The 19,872-nt window shown below is 45.9% G+C and overlaps 1 protein-coding gene across 12 annotated transcripts in view; it reads left to right on the top strand.

Moving 5' to 3' along the window:
• The window catches only part of SIPA1L2 (signal induced proliferation associated 1 like 2), a 212,733-nt gene that overhangs the window by 161,271 nt on the left and 31,590 nt on the right, over window positions 1-19,872 (top strand). For all 12 annotated transcript variants that reach the window (XM_032430396.1, XM_032430397.1, XM_032430405.1 and 9 more), the window contains 5 exons: window positions 8,458-8,715; window positions 10,701-10,784; window positions 12,285-12,385; window positions 12,785-12,888; window positions 15,067-15,455. In XM_032430396.1, the coding sequence (XP_032286287.1) occupies window positions 8,458-8,715; window positions 10,701-10,784; window positions 12,285-12,385; window positions 12,785-12,888; window positions 15,067-15,455 (936 nt within the window). The remainder of the gene's footprint in view (window positions 1-8,457; window positions 8,716-10,700; window positions 10,785-12,284; window positions 12,386-12,784; window positions 12,889-15,066; window positions 15,456-19,872) is intronic.

Raw genomic sequence — 19,872 nt, 5'->3', positions numbered from 1 at the left:
GCAAGGGATCTCATTGCCCCCGCTCCTAGCCTTCAAAGGTGACTGACACTCTATCAATGTCATTTGAAGGCAAGCGCATCAATTTAAAAGGCCACTATAAAGGCAATAACAACTCGTCCGAATTATGCATGAGTTGTTATACAATGTGAGTGATACAGTAAATATGTCCAATAAACATGGAAATGAAATTTCTTGCTGTGGTGCCTCTGTTTCATGTGAATTTTCATACTTTGTTGACATACCATCCCAGACATATTCTTCTATATAATGCAAAACAGTGGAAATTGTCTCATGTCGTCTTGAGCCTAAATAGTTGTTCTCTCATCATTCTATTGAAGCGTCATGCTCATTTTATAAATTTATTTTAATTTAAGCTATTCTGTAAATCAAAGCTTGACATTGTTCTGCTTTGCTGCTGGTTGCTAGACCATTCCACTTCCTGAAGTACATGCACCTAGTTCTAGAAATTGAACTAGGAAGGGAAACTCAGTTTTGTCAAGTTAGCAGGTTGGAGAGAGAGAGATATATATATATATATCTCTAAAGTAGATGGTGAGTTGAAATCTTGACCTAAGTGAGGTTTTTAAAGTAGAGTTCCAACTTATTTGTGTGGATAAAAAAAATCAGTTACATTTGGTATTGTCTTTTTTTTTAAGATTTTATTTATTTTTTGAGAGAGAAAGATAATGAGCACAGGGGTAATGGGCAGAGGGAGAGGGAGAAACAGGCTCCCTGCTGAGCAAGGAGCCCGACCCCAGGACCCTGGGATCACCACCTAAGCTGAAGGCAGACTGTTAACTGACTGAGCCACCCAGGCGCCCCACCTTTGGTATTGTCTTAGGGGCACCCTCCAGGAATAACTTTCAATGTGAACTGTGAAAGGTTCTGCCTCCTCTGCCCTGTCCCTCCAATGTAAAGTTCAGGTGTTTCTCTCCCTCCTTGAAGTAAGAATGTTGCATTACAGAGGAACAAAAAGGTGGTGGCCTTGTGTTTACTCATTCAGTCATTTTGTTAACCCTTAACTGGTTTGTGTCCAAACTGTGCAGGGCACTGAGGCTATGCAAATGGGGAGGACGGACATCATCTTTACTTCCGTGGACTCTTTTTGTTTATGTGGCATTCTAAAATACAGGTTTCCCATTCAAAAATGGTTTTCTCAAACATGGCAACAATTTCTTACTTGATACTAAGTATCTCAGTGCAGAAAATACTCCACTCTCTGCAGTCAGTAATCTACACTTTGGTGCTCCTGCCTTTTTAGCAGTTTGAAATGTTGTAACACCACTGACATTGTAACAGGAGCTCAGAGGGTGACGGTGAGCTGGAGCGTTTTGTAAAGCAAATAACAGGTGCTTGCGTGACAAGTATACCATGCTAGGATAATGGGCATTCTCTTTCATGGAAATCCATTCATCAAAAATCGGGCACCAAATAGCGATTGGGAATCTTCTGCATTTAACTTTGAAGGATGTAATGCAGTGAAAGGTTATTTCTGGTCTCAAGCTTTCTATGAAAAAAAAAGGAAGGAGGTTGGCTTCCTGAAGAACTTTCTGAGCCCGTGTTTTAAGTTGAATGGTGTGCTCTGTGTACAGTAGGGGAAGACTCAGTTGTCCCTGTGGCTGTTGAGGAAGGAGGGGGGTGCAAGCTGATGAATTATTCAGGGCCAGATAGCCTCGCTTCCCATTTAGTGTGACACACAACTTTTCAAGTCAAGACCTTTGTTCAAAGGGCTTGGTCAAGTGGTTTTATGGTCTAGATGCGTCTTTTTCTATGTATCGTCTAGATGTCTTATTTCTATAAAAATTAAGGAAATATGTAGAAAAGTGGATTAATATTTCATGTAGTACCTATTTCATATATGACACTGACCTAACCTTTACAGTTAAGTTATGCTATGTGGTTATCTCCCTGTTGGAAGCTTTTGATTTTTTTATGCAACAGAAAGAAAGAGTTTGTGATTTAAGTGAATGAGCGTCAATTACCCCTGTCACCTTGTTGGATGATTTGGAAAGAGTCTTTTAGCTATTAGCAGGCTATTAGCATAACAGACATTAAAATGATTAAAATATCAGTGATTACTTCAATCCCTAGGGCTATAAAAAGGTTCGTTACAAAGTGCATAATATAAAAGAAGCAGGTAGTTCATTTGAGGGGATCTATCCGCCTTTGTTCCCAAAGATTCTCTTAGCTCCTCGTGGAAACTCTGACATGATGTGGGCCACATTACTGATTGTTTGATAGTTCTCTTAAGGAGATGGCAAAGTGTTTTGGAAAGAGTGCTGAGCTAGGAGTCTGGGTTCCAGCCATCAACCTGTCCCTGATTGGTTGTATCGACTTTCCAACCTGTCTGAGCCTTCTTCTCAAGGAGGGAGATTTCCTTTGTACCCCCTCAAACATTTTTGTGACATTGAAATGCTGTGGTGTGTATGGAAACTGGCTCGTGCCATACAAGGTGAGTGGTGGATTGGAAGTCAAGGATAGCATGACAGTATGTTGTAAGGCTTTATGTTCAATTATTGGGTTCAGTTAAAGGTTCTCTGTGATGCAGCCAAAAAAAGTAAAACCCATCGGCAGTTTCAGAGTACAGTAAATGCAAGTTACAATTATGTGATTGAGCCCTGGCTGCGCGGTCCATGGTTTACCCGGTGGTGGAGATCCAGCTAACGTGTCCAACTGCCTTTTTCTTTTGCTTCTTCCTTTTTCATTTTTTTCGTAGAATATAACTTGTTTCTTTCAATCTTCTCAATTTTCTAGGTTTTTGGTTTCATGTTGCCTCTTTCCAAAAGTATTCTCCTTAGTTATCATCCCATAGAACTCTTCCCCCTTCTTAGTTTTGAAGTGGCATAATCTCATGTGTCCTACTTTCATATAAGAAGGAAAGTAACAGAGGCGCCTGGGTGGCTTAGTCGATTAAGCGTCTGCCTTTAGCTCAGGTCATGATCCCAGGGTCCTGGGATGGAGCCCCACATCGGGCTCCCTGCTCAGCGGGGAGTCTGCTTCTCCCTCTCCCTCTGCCACTCCTCCTGCTTGTGCTCTCTCTCATTCTCTCTCTCAAATAAATAAAATCTTTAAAAAAAAAAAAAAAGAAGGAAGTAATAGGATAATGATGTATTGTTCTATAAGTGAAGGGAATTTTACAGCTCTAAAATTTTATGCAGTTCTGATTATTATATAAACCTTGCCATTCTATAGTTCTACACATCTACATATTATCTGGGAAGAACTTTCATGAACACTGATGTACCTTTTGCTGTTTAATATTAGCTTTTTCTGTTTTATAAAAGGAAAAAAAAATAGTAGTATCTATTTGTAACTGACCTCTTTCTTGTGAAGCTGGCGCTTCCAAAAGCTTGCATAGTTCCTATGATTTAACGTGGGTTCAAAGAGACAGTGCTGTTTCTTACACGTTGACAGCTCTGGGTTTTGAGCCAAGAGCCCAAACTGTGTCTTTAGTGGAGAACAGTGTGATTCCTGGGGAGGGATCCTGCTGAGGATGGGTAGAGGAGAGTGTGCTGTGACCCCTCTGGGTGAGCCACCCGTGATGGCCTTGATAGTCAGGCTCGAAGGTGGCAATGAACCTTCAGAACAGGGATCACAGCCTGGCTAGCGGTGATTCTGCCTTCAAATGCTTGAATGACTGAAGGCTAATGGAGGGTTCTTCCAGGAAACTGGAGGTGTCATTTGAAAAACATCAGTCTGTGGGGGCGGAAGCCCATTGGGGACCTTGCAGGGTGTCTCTAAAGTTAGAGATGCATAAGTGCGGTGCTTGGCAGTGCAGACGGGTGCCTGTAACTGTGACCCCCGAGTGAGCACCACGTCCCTGCCCGCCGTGTCCAGAGGCCGGGAAGCAGTAGCAGCTGCCTGCCCTAGGACCCTGCTGGTGGGAAACCACTTCAGGCTGCAGGAAGCAGGGAGAGCGCTGATCAGTGTGGATACAAGGACGTAGACGGGTGTCCCTGGTCTGGGAATAAGCCATCCCAGAAAGCCCATGGTGCTAAGTTCAGAAGGACAAGGAGTAGCATTCTGCAGAGTAAAGCAGTAAAATGTAAGATGCTCTGAGGGCTCCAACTATTGGATTGCCGGTCAGTCTCACAGTTTTGTAATACTTGTCAGTTTCACAGTTTTGTAATACCCCGTGTTCAGTGAGCACACGTTTTATGACCACTTTGGTCCAGAGAATGTTCTTGCCTTCCTTCTAATATTACAGAGCAGTGTTAGACCCAGAGAAGTTCCTGGCTAGACAAGCAATGTTAACAGTTATATGTATTTTTAACCCTGAAGCGGAGTGTGTATTGATCTCTACCTGGCATGTTAATTAGAAGCATAAATAGGTGACATGCACATTTGTTATTGAGCAAAGAGGAAATCAGTATGCTCACATGTAAGTGATCCCCACAGCCCTCTCTAACATCATCCAGTGTCTTCGTTGGGCAAGCAACCTGTGAAAAGTGCGCCAGAAGCTAGAAATGCAGTTCACGTCTGTGGACTTGATTTGGTGTATGTCGAAAGGAAGCCGAGGGCGTTTCTCGGTGAGGTCTGAATTTGTAACTAATGCAAGAAAGCTAAAAGCTTGTCTTTTCTTAAAAACAACAACAACAGCAAAACCTGTTTCAGTTACACACAAGATTAGCAGTTCACTTTGGGGGGAAATGTCTTTTTGTGCTAGGTCTTCTTGCATTTCATCCATTTGGGTTTCGGTTGGTCTTTACCTAGTGGTCAGAAATCCTTGCTGTGTGCCCTTTCAGGGCTTGATGCTTCAGAGGGGCAGGGAGATCTCGCCTGGCGTCCTGCGCTGGAACTAGTCACAGAGGCAAGAGGGGTGTGTGCGGGGACAGGAACAGGTGCAGGTGCAGAGGGGGAGGAGTTTCTTGTACTCACTGCAGCAGGAGGACCTCTGCTGTAGGCTAATTGGAAACTCTTATTTTAGACCTCTTCCTGTTTCCCTAAAACTTCATTGAATTTTCTGTGTCTTTCCAGACATTTCTTAGAACAGAATTATGTTTGACTAGGTTTGATGGTATGTTAAAATTAGTGGTATTTATTTGATGGTTTAGTCCTAGAAGTAAACAAAGCAGAAACCTAGCTTATAAGAGTAGTTGCTATAAAAGTGTCACATACTCACAAAATTAATTTTGATTTTCAAATAAAGCCATTCTTTCAAAAATAGCTGTTCTTTATTAGGGCAAAAGAATGCCAGTTTTTAGTATTAAGAAGATCATTTACATATGACTTTGTGCAAAAGTTTGGAAATGAAATAATTCCACCCTGAATCTCCCCTCAACCTCATGCGTTTGCACACGTTTTTGTCAGCACTCTCTAAAATATTAGTCATGATTATGCATTTATATAATGTTTTTCCTCAAAGATTCAAGCTAAATTACAACATCTTATTAAAGGCTACAATTGATGAGCATGAATTAAATATTCCACACGCCTCAGCCATCTATCTTCTCTTTACTTTCTCTTCCTTTTAATCCTAGCCTAGTAAACTAGTAACCCAAACAGGCACTGGAGATACACGTTGCCCTTTGGTCCACAAGATTCAAGGTTCATGTTCCTTTCATTCAAATATAACTCCAAGACCCTTCACTTGGATAGGTCTCTGCCTTTAAGGATTCCCTGACCTGTACTCTTCGGGCACCTGCAGCCTTTGAGACCAAAGCCCAGAGTTCGCCTGACTATCCAGTGACTTGCTTAGAGCACTGAATAGCGTGGAAGACAAGAGTAGGTTTTCTTGATATTTTGATATTACTGTCATATCCCACATTTATGATTTCTAATTAGGTTGCTGGTCGAATGGATGAATCAGTAGTCCCAGGGGATGTGTCATCTAGTTAAAGAGAAAAACACTTGGAAACAGTACAAGTCCATGATTCAATGTTGTAGAGCCTTGGAATTTTATAAAATAATAATAATAATAATAATAATAATAGTCATGCAATCCAGTGTAAATCTGGGCTTATCAGAGTTGACCAATCATTTAACTAACGCATTCAGGAAATCCAGGGTAATTTCAAGTTGCCTAGGTAAAAGATGAATTTTGCTTTGAGGGAAGAAAAGTTAAAATAAAAGATGAAGTAAAGTTTACTAAAACAGGCGTGAGTATCTCTTTCGGATGGTTTACTCAATCTCCTTCTCTTCTCTTCTCAGAGGGTAGCACCAACCATCCATTTGGTTTCCCAAGCCAAAAAGCAGGCCATTGTTATATTCCTACCTGTTTCTTCATCCCAAGCTCCAAGGACTATTGATTTGATGGGTGAGAAGTAACTTTTATCCAGTAATGCTGCTGAGAAGAATGAAGCTGTTCCATGCCCTGACCCTTTGTGTGAGGCCGGCCCCCCTTCCCTACATCCTGTCCCCCCAGAAACTCAGGATCTCCTCTGTAACCCAAGAGTTCGAGTTCCACATGATGTCTGAAAAAGACCTTATTGAGGTATGACTGACATAACAAAGCTGTATACATCTAATGCACACAGCTTAGTGAGTCTGGAGATAAGTATACAGCCATGGAACCCTCACCATAATCAACGCCATCGCCTCCAAAAGTTTCATTCCATCCTACGTATGTATGTATGTATCTCTTGACATAGACCTTTCTTCACTCATTGCACTGGGCACTCTGTGGACCTTTTAATCTGGTTTTACCTATTTTTAGTTATGGAGATTTTCCTGCATGGTTTCTTAATAATTTCCTCCCCATCTTTTCCCCCCTCTTCTCTTTCTGGTACCTCTGTTAGGTATACATTAGACTACTTGGATCGAACTAATTTTTGTATGCTTGTTCTCCTGTAATGTTTTGGGAGAGTTCCTCAGTTTACCTTAGTCTTAGTAGATTTTTTTTTATTTTGAATTTTAGCTATCATGTTTTTAAATTTCAAAAGTTCTTTCTTATTCTCTAGGGGTATGGTTGGTTGGTGAGTCTCACTGCAGGGTGATTGGGTGGCTTACATCTAATTACATCTCCTTGTCTTTTCACCAGAGGAAGATCCTCGTTGGTCTTTGTAGACTGATGAGCATTCTGAAGTTGGGTTTGAAGGAAGGGGAAATGACTCTGGGTCTAATTTTCCAGTGAGACTTTCACTTAATCTTTTGTTTTCAGCCAGGCTCTCCTCTTTCCCTGGAGTCTGGATACTTCAGGCGGAGTTCCCCAGACCATTGCTCCTGCCCGCTAGAGTCAGGGGTCGTTATTGCCTGACTAGACCCTGGTGCCATGTGGTGCTGATGGTGCCCAGGGTCCAACTTTTCTTTGTTCTCTCTTTTCTAAATCGTCCCCTCTTAAGCCTTCTCTCTCACTTTTGCCTCCTGCAATGCCTGGTGCTTCCGGTCCCTGTGCCCCTTCGGGGTTGTGTAAGGGGAGTGGTCTCGTCTCTCCTTGCTCCCTCTGCACACCCTTGGGTTTTGCCTTCCATCTGTGATTGCTGTGGTTTAGAGTTTCAACTGTCTCAAGTTTTATAGGTGGACAAGTTTGTTTCTGTTTCTTGTTCTCCTCATTCTTATATAATGACTTTGAAAAGAGGCTGAAATGTTCCTCTACCATCTTGAGAACGGGAAGTCTCCTTTTTAAAGAACCACACCTTACCCTAGTGGATTTCTCAGGGGGTGAATATTAGCAAGTTTCTCTGTTGACTCTGGAACGGAGAGGCACCGGCTCTATGAACACGCTAAACTGGGATGATGTGCCCTGGCGCTCAGACTTGAAACTTACCCTGTCTTCTGTGTCCTTGCCATTCCATGCCAGCTGGTTGCACAGGCTGGCTTTGGTCAGGTTAATAGTACCATTTGCACTGTGTAATTAATGAGAAACTTGAGAGATGTCTGGCTTAAGTCACAGTTTGAGGCTAACAGGTCTTATGTTCCTGACTGGTCACCTGAGCACATGAGAGAGCACTCCAGCAGATGACATTTGGGGAACGGTAATGCTAGTTTAAGAGAGCGACATGGTAACTAAGAAGCCCCCTTTGACCAGATGGGCACTCGGGTTTCCCCTTGACTGTGACAGCGTTTACTAATTTTGTTTTTCACTTTTCTCAGACTCCATAGAAAAGGTGACCTGTGACTAATTCCTAGTTATATAACTGTACTTCTTTTGAATCTGTTCAGATTTCATATGAGGCATTTTTAATCTCTTCAAGTGTATTTATTGCCCCGTGTTCAGTGTGTATGATTCCACGTGTGCAAATTGGATAAAGATACATTCGGGTCTAAGAAGTTTGTGAACGACCCAGAGAGACAGGATATAGACACGTAATGCCTAAAGCAATATCTGTCAATTAACCAGAGCCACAAGCATGATACTGGATGCTACTGGTTCCCAACTGGGTCATGGACAGAGTCCCCATAAGCCAGGGACACTCCTGGGGGTGGATGGCTCTCCTCCGTCGTCTGGAAGCCACAAGCAGGCATGCTGATGGCCTGGCACTGAGCCTCCCTACTTACCCGCTCTTCTCGGCCCAACAGAGGGTGTTCGGAGCTCTGCCGGATCCCCATGGTGGAGTACAAGCTGGATAGTGAGGGCACCCCATGTGAGTACAAAACGCCCTTCCGGAGGAACACCACGTGGCACCGCGTGCCCACCCCGGCCCTGCAGCCCCTGGCCCGGGCCTCCCCCGTCCCCAGCACACCGGACCGACTGCAGTGTCAGCAGCTGCTACAGCAGACCCAGGCTGCCATCCCTCGAAGCACCTCCTTCGACCGGAAGCTGCCCGATGGCACGAGGTGAGGCTGCGCCTTTGCTCCGGGACGGCCCTTGCAGAACGCTGGGGTTAGAACTTGACATTACAGGGGGTACCTTCTTATTTGGCTTGTTTCTAAGTCCGCTTGTTCTGCACCAGTTGGCAGATGGGGCCGTAGGGCAGGCCCCAGATGCAGTGGTGCTTGGCATCTGCCCCACGCCTCGCCCGGTGGTGCTGCTCGTACCATGTAGGTCCTACCCCAGACCCACCCACCAGCGCCACGCCTTTCCCTCCCCTGGTCCTCCTGGTCACCTCGCTCCCTCCATCGTCTTGGGCAAGACACCCAAGAAGGGATTCTTCATGAGCCTCTAGATAAGTGCAAGCAGTCTTGAGTATAAATAAAACTGTAAAATCAGTGACTAAATCCCATCATCCTAATGTGTATAGTATTTTAAGAGGTCCCAAGATCATTAGCATTTCCTTGCTTTTTTTTTCTTATTTTAAGCAAACTGAGTTAAGTTGAAAATTAATTTTTCTTTTTTTTTTTTTTAAGATTTATCTATTTGAGAGAGAGAGAGAGAGAGAGACTGGGGAGATGGGCAGAGGGAGAGAATCTTCAAGCAGACTCCCCACTGAGCAGGGAGCCTGACACGGGGCTTGATCTTACAACTCATAAGACCATGACCTGAGCCAAAACCAAGAGTCGGACGCTCAACCAGCTGAGCCACTCAGGCGCCCCTAGAATTAATTTTTCAGTGAGAGAATCCACTTGTTTAAAAGTGCGTCTGTGGTATTAGTGGCTGGTGGGAATTCAGGGTGCATAATTCGCATTAGGTAGTTTTAAGTGAACAAAATGGCAAATTTGTTTTGTTGTTAATTTCTACTGCTTTTGTTTTCATTTTTTTCGTAACTTACGGGCCATGGAGACGCCATGAGTTTCCTCAAACTGGTTTGCCGGGCTCTCTGGTCTAATAGAGTTGTTGGAAGCAAGGGTGCTGAGCCAGGCTGCTTACCTGGTGTATGCTCACCTCGACTATTACTCATCCTCTCCCAACTCCAATTTCCTCATCTGAAAAATAAACTTAGTAATAACAGAGACCTCTGCAGGCATTATGAAGATGGACTGTATCAGTATTTGCAAACTGCTCAGACCCATTCCTGACATGTAGTAGGCCTATATAAGTATTGCTGATAGTTGGTAAGATTAAAACATGAGGTCTTTCTCTGCTTTCTCCAGTTTATTGTTTAGAGGTTGAATGCAGAAACAGTGTTCCTTTGATTTGACATTAAATTATCTTGGCTCTGGGTCTCCTTCCTCAGAGGTCCGCTGAGTTTATAAACTCCCCATATTTAAAGAAGGGCACATGGGTAGCCCAGGTAGAAGGGAAGGGGTCTGCGGGGTCTACAAGAGCCTCCCTTATTAAAGTAAAATTTAGTAAATTATAGGGGAAAAAAAAAAGACCTGGAGGGTTCTAGCAGCAAAATGGAAACTTGGCAAGCACATCTTTATCAAGTGCATTCTCATGAGTATTACTTATTTTTGTGTGTCTGAAATAAATAGGATTGCATCCAATAGATGTGTGAAAATAAATGGTTTTGACAAATTTAGAGTTCTCTGTCTGCATTGGTTTTAAATACAGGACCAGAACATGCCTTGCATTAAGTTTTCCTTGAACAAGTAGTAGTAATGTTTTCATAATTCTGTATTCTGGTGGGTTCTATTGTGGTCCTTCCATATTTCACTGGAGTCATTACTGTGCTTTAGAATCTTCAGATGGTGAAGGCTTATTCCTGCTACATCTCTTTCCTGTAATAAACTGCCAACCATGAGCCACCCGATGTCTCCGGCATCACCCCTTCTTGGTCTGTTTGTCCATAGTTCATTCTGTTTCACTCTGCGATGTGTATTTCTTCCTTTTCTTTGTCACTGTAAAATGAGTTCATTGGTGAAACAGAACGGGCCAGGTCCTGATGTTGTGCCCCACAGATACCTCGGTGCCCTGTTAATAATTCTAGTCACCATTTCAGAAGTTCGCCCAGCAACCAGTCGTCCTCCAGCGACCCCGGGCCTGGCAGCAGCGGACCCTGGAGACCACAAGCGGCGTATGACGGGTACTGCTCAGTCTTCCCTCATTGCTGGCCCCTGGGAGGGACCTGGTCAGGGACTCGCACAGAAGCATTTACTGTGTGTCTGCTATGTACGAGGCCATTTGGGGGATGTAAAAATGCCAGACAGGCTTTTAATAAGTCACTTGTCCAGGCCCGAAAGCTCATCATTTCTATGTAAGTAGAGCTCATTTGTCCATATTCGGAGCCTGCCTGTTTTCTCATTTTAATAAGGAAAGTCTTTGTGAAAATGAAGGGTGTGGGGACTCTACAGACAGTAGCCCTTGGCAGTCTCCCCCTCGCTTAAATTGCCATCGAGGAGTAAATTCCCAGCCTCTCTGGGAAGTGCGTCTTCTCCGAAACACAGCCCCAGGTCGGAGAAGCAGCTTTAGCATTTGGCAGTCTTTTCCTGCCTCATGTTTGAGAACAGTACAAGGGCACCTCACACATCGGGCTGAGGACTGTCCCTTGGAGTGTGTGCGCGAGTATCGCCTCCAACGGCCGGCAGGTCAGATAGCACCCAAGGATGCCTGGGGACACACACATGCTGAATTGACAGCTGCAGAAACTCGGGAAACATTCACAACTTCCGGGAGGAAGAGGTGCTCCTGGCAACATCGTTTGCCTGTATTGGTCTTAATTGAATCCGGAGGTGAGAGAATGGCCAGGTCAGACGAGAAGGGTCTCCCTGGGGGAACAGTGGCTTTCTGTTACTGCTCTCACAGGTGCAGAGGGAAACGTCTCTCCCTGGAACCCGCTGCCTTCTGGTCTGGGCTTAGAAGTAGATGTTGGCAGTCAGAGTTACATGTGTTCGCTACCTTAGGTAATAGATGGAGTTCTTGAACTTAAAGACATTTTTCTCAATCGAGTTGCATTTGAAAAGTAGAGGGGATTTTTTTTTTTTTTTAATCAGTGGAAAAGCCATTTCTGGCTTTTTCTGCAAACCAGGATCTGTCACAGAATCCTCTAAGTAAGAAATCACTTGGTAGCAGGAAGAGCGTTCCTGGGATTTCTTTCTTTTGTCAGATTTTATTGTCATCTGTGGGGTTTTCATAAAACAAAGTCCACCTAGAAGTAGTCTCGAGCCGGTCCATCTTACTTTCTTTTCCTTAAAAAAGTTGAGATGAAGTATCAGCGCCGTGTACTCTCAGCACAAGAGAAAACAAAACAAAACGAAACAAAAGCATGAGCCCCAACTCGGCTTCCTGGGGACAGCTTCTCTGACCCTGGACAGTCCTCCAGCCTCCTGGCTTCGGCAGCCCTTTTGTGTCTGTAAATGGCTGTCATCCAGGTGCCTCTGTTGAGCCAGTGGGGAAACGAGAGTCCCCGAGTCCAGGTGCTTGAAGCTTGTCTGGCAGGGCTGGGCCGGCAGACAGCGGCGTTTCCGGTTGCCAGAAGCAGCTTCTGGGGGGGTTTCCCGGGATGGGCCGTGCGGGAGCAGCACGCACAGCAGGTGTGCGAGGGGGGGCCTGGCCAGCAGGCCACTCAGTTCTGTGCTCTTTGCAGATGCCACTCTCCTCTGCTGCTCAAGCCCCAGGGCACGGGCCCTTTGGAGTGTGAAGGAGCCAGGGAGCGGGAGGACAGCCTGGAAGGAAGCAGGCACCTGGGTAATGAGACATGCGGCTGGTCAACTGGCCAGCCCTTCCATCCTGCTCCCTCTTTTCTCCCATCCCTTGTCTATTCATTCATTCATTCATGCATGCGTTCATCCCATCCCATGGTGAGCACCATCCTGTGACAATGCCATGTGGTCGGCTGGGTCTCCCAGTGTCACAGGGGACACGGTCATGGGCCACAGTACTTGTGGTGCCCACGGAAATGGAACATTAGCTTTATGGTAGTTGTTCTGTGGACTCTTATTAGAGTCTGGTGAGACCAGAAAGTTCCAGGACCACAGTCCTGTTCATTTCTACCAGACCATTTTGTTGTCCTGCTTCTGTGTTTGCTTTGCTCTTTTGTTAACACTAGAAATTAGATATTCAACTCTTCTCTTCTTTATGTGACAGAAACCAAATGGCATGGCCCGCCCTCCAAGGTCCTGAGTTCCTACAAAGAAAGAGCCCTGCCGAAGGATGGAAGTTGCAAGGACTCCCCCAATAAGCTTTCCCACGTAAGTCCTTCATTGGCGGGCTGATCTCTCGCACAGCCGTTCTGAGGCATCTCAGCATTAGCAGTTCTGCCAGGGACTCTCAGCGGGGGCGAGGTAAAAATGAGTAAAGAAGTTAAGTTCCTTTTTTCTCCCCTTCTTGATTTATAAAGAACCTTAAAGAAAGGTCACACAGTAAATTACTGGCAAAGCCAAGATTATATCCTCAGCCTTTTGATCCCTGATACCCAGTGTAATAGTTACTAAATCACAATCCTATTTTTATCTGTGAACTCTTCACCCCCTTCACCCAGCATTAGCTGGTGGGCATGGCCAGAAACTGTGAAGCGGCATGTGTGGTCGGAGCGGCTCTGCCCATAGCCGGCCACTTACTGTGCAGTTCCAGATGGTTCCCAGTAATGCTTGCGGCTGCTAACTAACCTGCAGGCAGTGGTCCCACCACGCCCGGCACGTGGCTCGCGGTCATTTGCACGCGGTGTTTCATTTACTGTTCCTTTACTCTTCACCCGCTGGGTGAGCTTACAGGCCGCCGTCGCTCGATGAAGCAAAACTTTCTGTCGAACGTGAAAACATGAATTGTGGGTCGTTGCCACATAAAACCAACATTTTACTTTTATTTATTTTAAAGATTTTATGTATTTATTGGAGAGAGAGAGAGAGCGCAGAGGGAGAGTGAGAAGGAGAAGTAGGCTCTCTGCTGAGCAGGGAGCCCGATGCGGGGCCCGATCCCAGGACCCTGAGATCATGACCTGAGCCGAAGGCAGACACTTCACCGACTGAGCCACCCAGGCGCCCTAAAGCCAACATTTTATTTTATTTTATTTATTTATTTATTTATTTTTAAGATTTTATTTATTTGATAGAGAGAGACACAGTGAGAGAGGGAACACAAGCAGGGGGAGTGGGAGAGGGAGAAGCAGGCTTCCCGAGGAGCAGGGAGCCCGATGCGGGGCTCGATCCCAGGACCCTGGGATCATGACCTGAGCTGAAGGCAGATGCTTAACAACTGAGCCACCCAGGCACCCCTAAAGCCAACATTTTAAAGTAGCTTAGTTTTGAAAACTTGCAGGTGAAGAAATTTTACCGTGTTCTGACTTAGTTGCTTTTTCCGTCTTCCTTCAGGAGTCTTTGGCGAGCTTTACAGCGCGGGGGCTCGGGAACACATGTGACATTCCTGCCCTTAGCACTGTTGGGACCTTGTCTTGAGTCAGCCTAACAGTATCCCTAGAATTCCACCTTCACAAATCTCTAACGGTGGTTTAAACAAAGGAAGGCAGGGGTAGGAGTAGACCCAGAGAGTATCAGTGCGCTGAAAAGGTCAAGGGCAGGTGGGTGTGCGTAAGGAGCTGATGGGGTGGCCTGAAGAAGAAAAGCCAAGCCACTTTACGACAGGTCAGGGCATGGACTTGTCCTCACGATCCCACCCTTCGCTGGTGCTTCAGGCCTTGTAGGTGTTCCCGGGCTATGCAGAGGAGCCGTGTCTTCCAGGGGCACCTCAGTCAGATGGGGACATCTTTTCTCTTCCAGGGACCGCAAAGAGAGCCCCTGCACACTAGCACCTGGGGCACCCGGTGACTTGGGCTCTCTCAGAGGAGTCACTTACACTACATTGCGCTTTGCGGCTGCAGGACATTACAGTGTATGATCTTGCTGGGTCCGCGTACCAATCATCTGAGCTCAGTGTTAGGAGCACAGAGAGGGGCTGAGTGATGGGACAACACCGTGCCGCTGTGATTCAAACCCGAGTCATCTGCCCACACCCAGGGCTGGCACTGTACTTTGTCACAGGAGAATTTTCTTGGTAAAAGGCTGCTCTCCCCCTTTATGTAATTTTCCGTGTGCTTGCCCAGTCTGTGTAACATGTGTTGATTATTTTCTGGTTAGTGACACCGTGGTAATACTTCCGTGCGCTGGGCACGAATAATTGAACAGAGCTTGAGAAGATCCCATTTAACTTAAAATGAATTGTGAGAGGAATTAGGAATCTGGGACTTCTGCCTCAAATCAGATTTTTTTTTTTTAAGCGAATTCTCTCCTTGCCTCATGTTGAAGAGCGAGTAGAAAGGGTTCAGGGGCGATCGTCTGGTCTGTAGCTTTGTGCATTTGGGTGAGACTAATCGTCTTCACAAAGAAACAAAGTGTGGGCTCTGTCTGAAGCCTTCCCATTTCTCTCTTCCCAAGATTGGAGACAAAAGTTGCTCCAGTCACTCCAGCAGCAACACGCTCTCCAGTAACACGTCCAGCAACAGCGACGACAAGCACTTCGGGTCTGGGGACCTGATGGACCCGGAGCTGCTGGGGCTGACCTACATCAAGGGGGCCTCCACGGACAGCGGCATCGACACGGCCCCCTGCATGCCCGCCGCGGTCCTGGGCCCCGTGCACCTGGCGGGCAGCAGGTCGGTGATCCACAGCCGCGCCGAGCAGTGGGCCGACTCGGCCGACATCTCGGGGCCCGACGACGAGCAGGCGAAGATGTTCGCGGTGCACAGCTACGCGCCGGCCATCTCGGCGGGCAGCGCGGCCGACGGCAGCATGGGTGACCTCAGCGAGATCTCGTCTCATTCCAGGTCAGTGCCCCCGCCCGACGGGTGCCCCCGGATCCCGCGGGGGTCGGGGAGGGGCCTGAAACGGGAGCAGCAAGGTGGCTTGTCACCTGGCCGCCCAGCCACCTGACTTCGGGTGAAGTGCTCATTTCGGAAGTCTGATTGTGAAATTTGCACACCAGGAAGTCACTAGCGTGGCTGGTAACTTTACCTCCTCTTTTAACTCGAGAGAGAACTGCGCACAGATAGTAATTGCTTGAGTCAGGCCACTGACCTCTCTTTCCCAGTTTAATCTGTTCCTAAGTTATTGGGAGACGTGGACAAAAGCTGGACAGTACTCAGGTTAGAGCGCCCGGTAATTGGGGGGGGCCCTGCATTGTCTGTGCGTAGCTCTCCCCGATGAAGGCAGTGCCCGCGGCTTCTGTGTTCCAAAGGCCCCCTTACAGAACGGGGGACCCGACGTCGGAGAGTACATTCAGATTATCAGTTCAATTTCTTTTTAATAAAGACTCGCTAAATTTAAAGGAATTGTATTCGAAGTGCAGATGTTTAATACACAGTTACAGGTAGTTTTAAACTCTTACATGATGTAGGTCTGTACAACAGTTTTAAAACTCCTATAATTTGTGATTTCTGCTGTCAGAGATGAGACGAAAATCTATTTGTTCAGGTAGTGGACAGAATTTAACCCCTACACACAGACCACCCTAATTTCCCTTCTTGTCTGCAAGGCTTCCTAACTCAGCTCCCGGTTACTGTTGGGCTTTTCCCCCGAGCTCTTCTCAAGGCCACTGCTGCCCCCGGAACTTCTCCCTTCCTCCCATGGCCACCACCAGGGGCGGGGACTTCACGGGGTCTCGGCTTGAAGCCACGATGGGCAACCCCCTATGCAGTCAGCGGGCAGAGACAGGAGGAGCCACGATCCCATTCTCAAAGCCAATGTGATCCCATTCTCAAAGCCAACTTCCCTCCCCTGGAAGTCGTGCAAAATTATCTCTGTGAGACTTGCACACACATGCGCAAACTCACTGCCGCTGTTCCGCTTTTCTTGTCCTGTGGCTCACACCTTTATCAGTGTCTTAGTTACCGTTCGTGTCACTAGAAGGTGTTTATGTTACAAGTCAAACTCTCCACTAATCGGTTCACATGACAAAGGCAGTATTTTGGCTCCTGTGACTGAAAAGTCCAGAACTGTCAAGTTTCTTCTGCTTGCAGCTCCATGATACCACCCAAGACTGGGTCAACCTCCATCTTTAAGCTCCACATGATAGCTCCCAAAATCTCAGGGGCCCCTCTTGGTCGAAAATGACCGTGTCACCTGCAGTCCCCCCGAGCCCATGCTCCAATGTCCACAGGAAGAAAGTGTGGTTCTTCTCTAGATTCGGCAAAAACTCTACCACCCCCATCTCCATATTATCACCTCACATCCCCTTGGCTTTACCACTGTGGTAGGGGGCACCACTGTCTGAGGCAGGCAGTGCTCCCCCTCGATAGGGCCGGTCCCCACCCCCCCACACCCCTGCTGAACCATGCAGCTGAGGGGCAGTGAAGACAGCTGCTTCCCCAGAAGAAAATCGGGGTATTGTTTCACCAGGAAAAGGGGGAGCGGTTGCCAGACGGGAATCCTAAGGGTCCACCCACACTCAGTCTCCTTCTGTTGGGGCAGAGGGAGCATGGGATATGGAGATTATTTTCAAAATAGATGTTCTTACTACCGTTGACCAGGTCTCTTTAATAATTTGACTTAAAATACGTTTAGTGATAAATAACTGATATAATATAGACATATTAGCAGGGACTTCGGTTACCTGCGTTATTCCTATCCAACTTCCGGGACAGTTGAAAACTGGGTATACTATAGAAATCATCTTGGGATTTTATACCCACCTAATGTCTTGTTCAGAGTTTACAAGTTTTGTAAAACAGCTGACTTCAGGAGACCTTGTTAGACAAATGTAATGGGCATCGCAAATAGAATTTTGTAGCACTATTAAGGAAAATTTCTGGAAGCCGCTTTGAGAGCACATTCGTTTATAAATAGAGGTAGGGATATTTATAGGCATTTGAAGTGGATTTTCTTGAATACCTTAACCATTCATTAATTTAATGGGTGAGGCTATTAGAAAGTATATAAAAGTGGGAGATTGAATTTCTGATTGATTTTACTTTTTTCTACCACTTTAAGCTGAATGTGTGCACAGCTGTTGTGGAAATGATATATGTTGAGGGACTGGAATCTTTACCACCTGGCTGGGGTTTTCTTGTGGTTCTTAGCAGACGGTGACTTTGAAGCCACATTTCAGCTTACGCTGTAGGCTTTTGCTCAGTACGAAATTCAGTCATTAAATTGAATCTTTTGAATACTTCCTTCTGTCCTCTGACCTGTGCAGGAGAACTAGAGAAAATAAGACTTAAAATATTTTGAAGTTTTTAAAATACTTAAAATTTTTAAAGATTGTTTTATTTATGTATGTGTAAAATATAAGTATTTTATCTTGAAATACTTTAAGCATTAAATATATTGATACTTTACCTTTAAAATATTTACACTAAGATTTAAAGTCTCTGCAGGTGGAGGTAAAAGGAATTTTGCTCATGAAAGCCTCTGTCAGATTCTCTAGACCCTGAAGGGCCAGCGTGTTTGCGATGACAAAATCACCAGCCCCCTGCGTTCCTCTCCCGTCTCTGTTCGAGCCGATGCGTGGTCACCGGGGAGCTGAGGCCCAGCGCCCAAGGGTCTGGGTTGTGACTGGGAGTAGCCCAAGTAGCAGAAGGAGCAGAATGAACTCATTGTAGGGACTGACGCCAGGGCTGACCATCCAGGCTGAGGTCACACCCCGGCCCCCACGCACTCTGGATCCCATCCCGTTTTACTTTCTGGTTAGCACTCAGCCCTGGCTGAAATGGTTTGTGCTTTCTGTGCATCTCTCCGCATACAACCGTAGCTCACTGGTACCTCCCTTCACCGGAGCGTCCCGGAGGCTGGAAGGCGCTTGACCTGTCCTGTTCATTGTGTATCCACAGAACTTAGTGCACTTCTCTGCACATGGTGGGCCTTGGACTCCTTGGGACACGAAGGAGGGCATATAGGAAGAATGCTTGGTAAATGCTTACTGACTGAGTTCATAAACCCACTGGGGGGTTTCCCCTGGAGAAGTAGGAGGCACGTGGGATCAGCCGTTCCCAGGTCTGGTTTTCAGGAGCCCAGATCAGTGCATGGCATGCTCTTAATCCTCAGACTCGGCTCCTATACCGCCAGCTCCACCAGCCCCAGCGCCCACACGCTTGCTCCCCAGCAGCCGTCCAGGAGGAAAGCAAGCATGGAGTTGTATATGTGGTCGGATTCCAGGACTGGGCTGAGGGAGACGGAGGACTTAAAACTCTTTAAGACAAGCTTCTGTGGCAGGTGGAGGGCTCCGTGGGAGTCATCCAGAAAGCAGGACAAGCAGACAAGCAGGATGCAGCCTGCTCTCTCTGCTGCTCAGACCTTTAGTTCAGCAGCCCCCGCCCCCCCCCCTTTTTTTTTCTTTCTGCAAGGGCAGGGCACTTAGGTAAGAGCTCAGAACACAAAGTAGGATTCGTATCAGCCTGACCAAGGTTTTACAAAGTGAAATGAATCAACTGCAGAAAATAATAATAATTTCCTGTTCTGGACTCTTCTGCATATTGGCTCATATTATCTCTTGTTTATCATTATTCATACCCTTCTCTTAGTAGCAGTGATTGGAAGTTGGAGGTGAAACTGGAAAATAAGAACTTTAGTCTAGAAGGGAAGGATTCATGAAAAGCTTATTACCAACATTCTAGAATATTTACCCATTTCAGAGAAAACTTTTATAATGATGTTATTGCAGCTAAGCATAGAGTTTTGCCATATTACTCATCAAATTGATTCAGTAAATTTGTTCTTGGAGTTTAAAAGTTTATTTATCACCACATCAAAAACTAATGAGGTATTGTATGGTGACTAACATAACATAATAAAATTTTAAAATTAAAAAAAAGTTTATTTATTTTCTTTAGTAATCTCTATACCCAGCGTGGGGCTCAAACCCATGACCCCAAGATCTTCTTAGAGTTTAAGGTTAAGTATTTCACTCTTGGGGTAAAAGACAGTTTTAATCAAGTCTGAATTAGCAAAATAACTTTTGTAAAATGAATGGAAAAGCACAGAACGGTCTCTGACCCTGCTATCATTATTCATAATACATTCTCAAAAGATGTTCATTTTGGTCATTTCAGCAGGACATGTGAGTGGCTTATGCAGCATGTTAACTGTCCCAGACTTGGGGAACCCTAAGACTTTAACTATAAAACATCTCAGGGATAATCAAAGACTTCAAGGTACGTGATGCTTGTGGTAGCTAAAGGCAACGCACAGTCCTTCACTGGGCTCTGAATGGGGAAATTATTACCATAAGCATTATTGGGAGCAGTTGGG

Source organism: Phoca vitulina, unplaced genomic scaffold (genome assembly GCF_004348235.1).
Source record: "Phoca vitulina isolate PV1807 unplaced genomic scaffold, GSC_HSeal_1.0 scaffold43, whole genome shotgun sequence".
Classification (NCBI taxonomy): domain Eukaryota; kingdom Metazoa; phylum Chordata; class Mammalia; order Carnivora; family Phocidae; genus Phoca; species Phoca vitulina.
The sequence above is the reverse complement of the archived record's forward strand: the minus strand, read 5'-3'. Positions and strand labels throughout refer to the sequence as shown.